The sequence below is a fragment of the Cicer arietinum genome, unplaced genomic scaffold (assembly GCF_000331145.2).
Source record: "Cicer arietinum cultivar CDC Frontier isolate Library 1 unplaced genomic scaffold, Cicar.CDCFrontier_v2.0 Ca_scaffold_5557_v2.0, whole genome shotgun sequence".
In the NCBI taxonomy this organism is placed as follows: Eukaryota; Viridiplantae; Streptophyta; class Magnoliopsida; order Fabales; family Fabaceae; genus Cicer; species Cicer arietinum.
The window spans coordinates 1-2,529 of record NW_027339204.1 but is presented as its reverse complement, the minus strand read 5'-3'; the positions used below and the strand labels follow the sequence as shown (position 1 = coordinate 2,529).

The 2,529-nt window shown below is 26.0% G+C and overlaps 1 protein-coding gene across 1 annotated transcript; it reads left to right on the top strand.

Moving 5' to 3' along the window:
- Window positions 1-95: 95 nt before the first annotated feature.
- Window positions 96-482, top strand: LOC113785149 (uncharacterized mitochondrial protein AtMg00240-like). Its single transcript, XM_027331458.1, has one exon. It carries the CDS (start codon window positions 96-98, stop codon window positions 480-482), a length of 387 nt encoding a protein of 128 aa, XP_027187259.1.
- Window positions 483-2,529: the final 2,047 nt, after the last annotated feature.

Sequence of the window (2,529 nt, the reverse complement as noted above, 5' to 3'; positions counted from 1 at the left end):
GCTCCCTCAAATTTTTTCTTGGCCTAGAAGTTGCACAATCTTCCAAAGGTCTATCTCTAAATCAAAGAAAATATGTGTTGAATCTCTTGAATGATATGGGTCTGCTGAACTGCAAACCAGCCTCTAGTCCTATGCTTTCCAATCTCAAGCTTCAAAAGGACGATGAAAATCCATATCCGAATCCAAAGCTCTATAGACGTATTATTGGTCGCCTTCTCTACCTCACCAATACACGACCAGATCTTTCTTTTTATGTCAATAAACTCAGTCAATTTGTTTCAAATCCCATGCATTCTCACTCCATTGCTGCTACTCGTGTCTTGCACTACATCAAAAGTTGTCCTGGTAAATGGCTTTCCTTTTCCTCCTCTTCCAGTTTGCAACTTTCTGCTTTCTCAAACAGCGACTGGGCAGCATGCCCTGACTCAAGAAACTCCATCACTGGTTATAACGTTTTTCTTGGCTCCTCCCTCGTTTCTTAGAAATCAAATAAACAAAATGTGATTTCTCGCTCTTCCTCCGAAGCAGAATACCGAACTCTTGCACATACAACTTGTGAAATACAATGGCTCATGTCCCGATTTGCTGTGATAGCATATCAGCAATCCAAATTGCTCAAAACCCAATTTTTCACGAGCGAACAAATTCAATTTATATCATCATAACAATCTTCTTTAAAATTATGTCGAAATCTTCTTTGAGAGCATTCATTTTAGTTAATCAATTTACACGTTCATTGTTTTCAGAGAATAAGATAAATTAGCAAACCAATCTAAAGTTTGAAATTGTCAAATCTACTTAATGAGATAAACATGCAAGCAAAGATGGGAAGTTCTTTGCAAAATCAATTGAATCAGCACAACTAGTAAGCTAGAAGCAATCTCAATATGAGAAGAATAGGTTTGTGATCAAAATTATACACTATCAGCAATTCAAAAGAATCAAGAAATCACCCATCCTCCAATAATATTAGCAACACATCTACGCAAATTGAAAACCATAAAAACTTCATTCATTAAATACTTTATCTTGTCAATTAATTTCTATTGCCACATAAATTCCAAATGATTCCCAAAATTAATAATGTTATCACTTTTATCCTTTTTTTTTACCTTAAAACTAATAAAAATATTCCCTTAGAGGAAACATTTTTAATGAAAATAGTAACTATGACAAATATTAAAATTAAACATGATTTTTTTTTAAAGTAATTGGTTGGACTAAATTAGAATACTACAGTCAAGCTGCAACTCATGATGATCAAGCTGCTCCAGATAATCTGCAAATAATTTGGATAATAAATCTACTTCTGTGGATGGCACAAATGAAACTGTGTAATAGTTCTTGATTGGTTTCTCTGTATAGATTTTGGAAATGAAATGATGGGTGCTTGTTTGTTTAAACTTAAATAAAAATAATTTTTATTTTAAATAATTTAAATATTAGAAAAAATAATGTTTTAACTTCCGTTTGTTTATTAATATAATTTTGTAAAAATAATTTTTTTAAACTACAAAATAAATTTTTTTAAACTACAAAATAATTTTTTTTAAACTACAAAATAAATTTTTTTTATCAATATATCTTCATTTTGAAAAAACTTAACCAAAATGTCTTAGGAAGTCCTATGGAAAGGATTCATTTTTTTTTTAGATCATATTTCTGGAAATACGACCATCTGCCAAGTTTATTTATTTATTTATTTATTTATTTACTCATTTTAAATTTTAAAAAATTATTAATTTAATTAATAAAAAATAATTAAAATATTTTAAAAAACAAACTTATACTAATAAAATCAAATAAAATACGTTAAATTAAAAAATAAAATACATCAAGTTTAATGCGGTTGATTAGATGTGCCAAAATAAATAAGGTGTTCATAATATTTTACTGATAAAATAACAACATAATTTTATTTTGTTGGCAATTCTCTCATATTTTTACTCTAAACTAATAAATAAAAAGATAATAAAAATAAAATATTATTAATTTAATAAACAAAATAATAATAAAATACTAAAAAAAAATCAAAATATATTTAATAGACAAAAAATACATCAAATTTAAAAGTGGTTGACTACATGTGCCAAAATAAACATCATCGACTCACTCCTAGTTTGCGGATACTAAATTATGATTTGTTGTTAACAATCCTCTCATATTTTTACTCAGATCTAATAAATAAATAAAATAATAATAATAATAATAATAATAAATATTATTAATTTAATAAACAAAATAATAATAAATTCTTTTAAAAAAATCAAAATACATTTAATAAAAAAAAAAATACATCAAAGTTAAGGTGATTGAGTACACGTGCCAAAACAAAGAACTTCTCAATCCTATAATGCATATACTAGCAACTTAATTCTATTTTGGTGACGACTTCCTCCTATTTTTTTCCATATCAGAGAAATAAAAGATAATAATAATAAAGTAAATTATATTAATAAAATAAAATAAATTAAATAGAAGAAATAAAATATATTAAATTAATTTTTTTTATTATTATTATTTTATCCA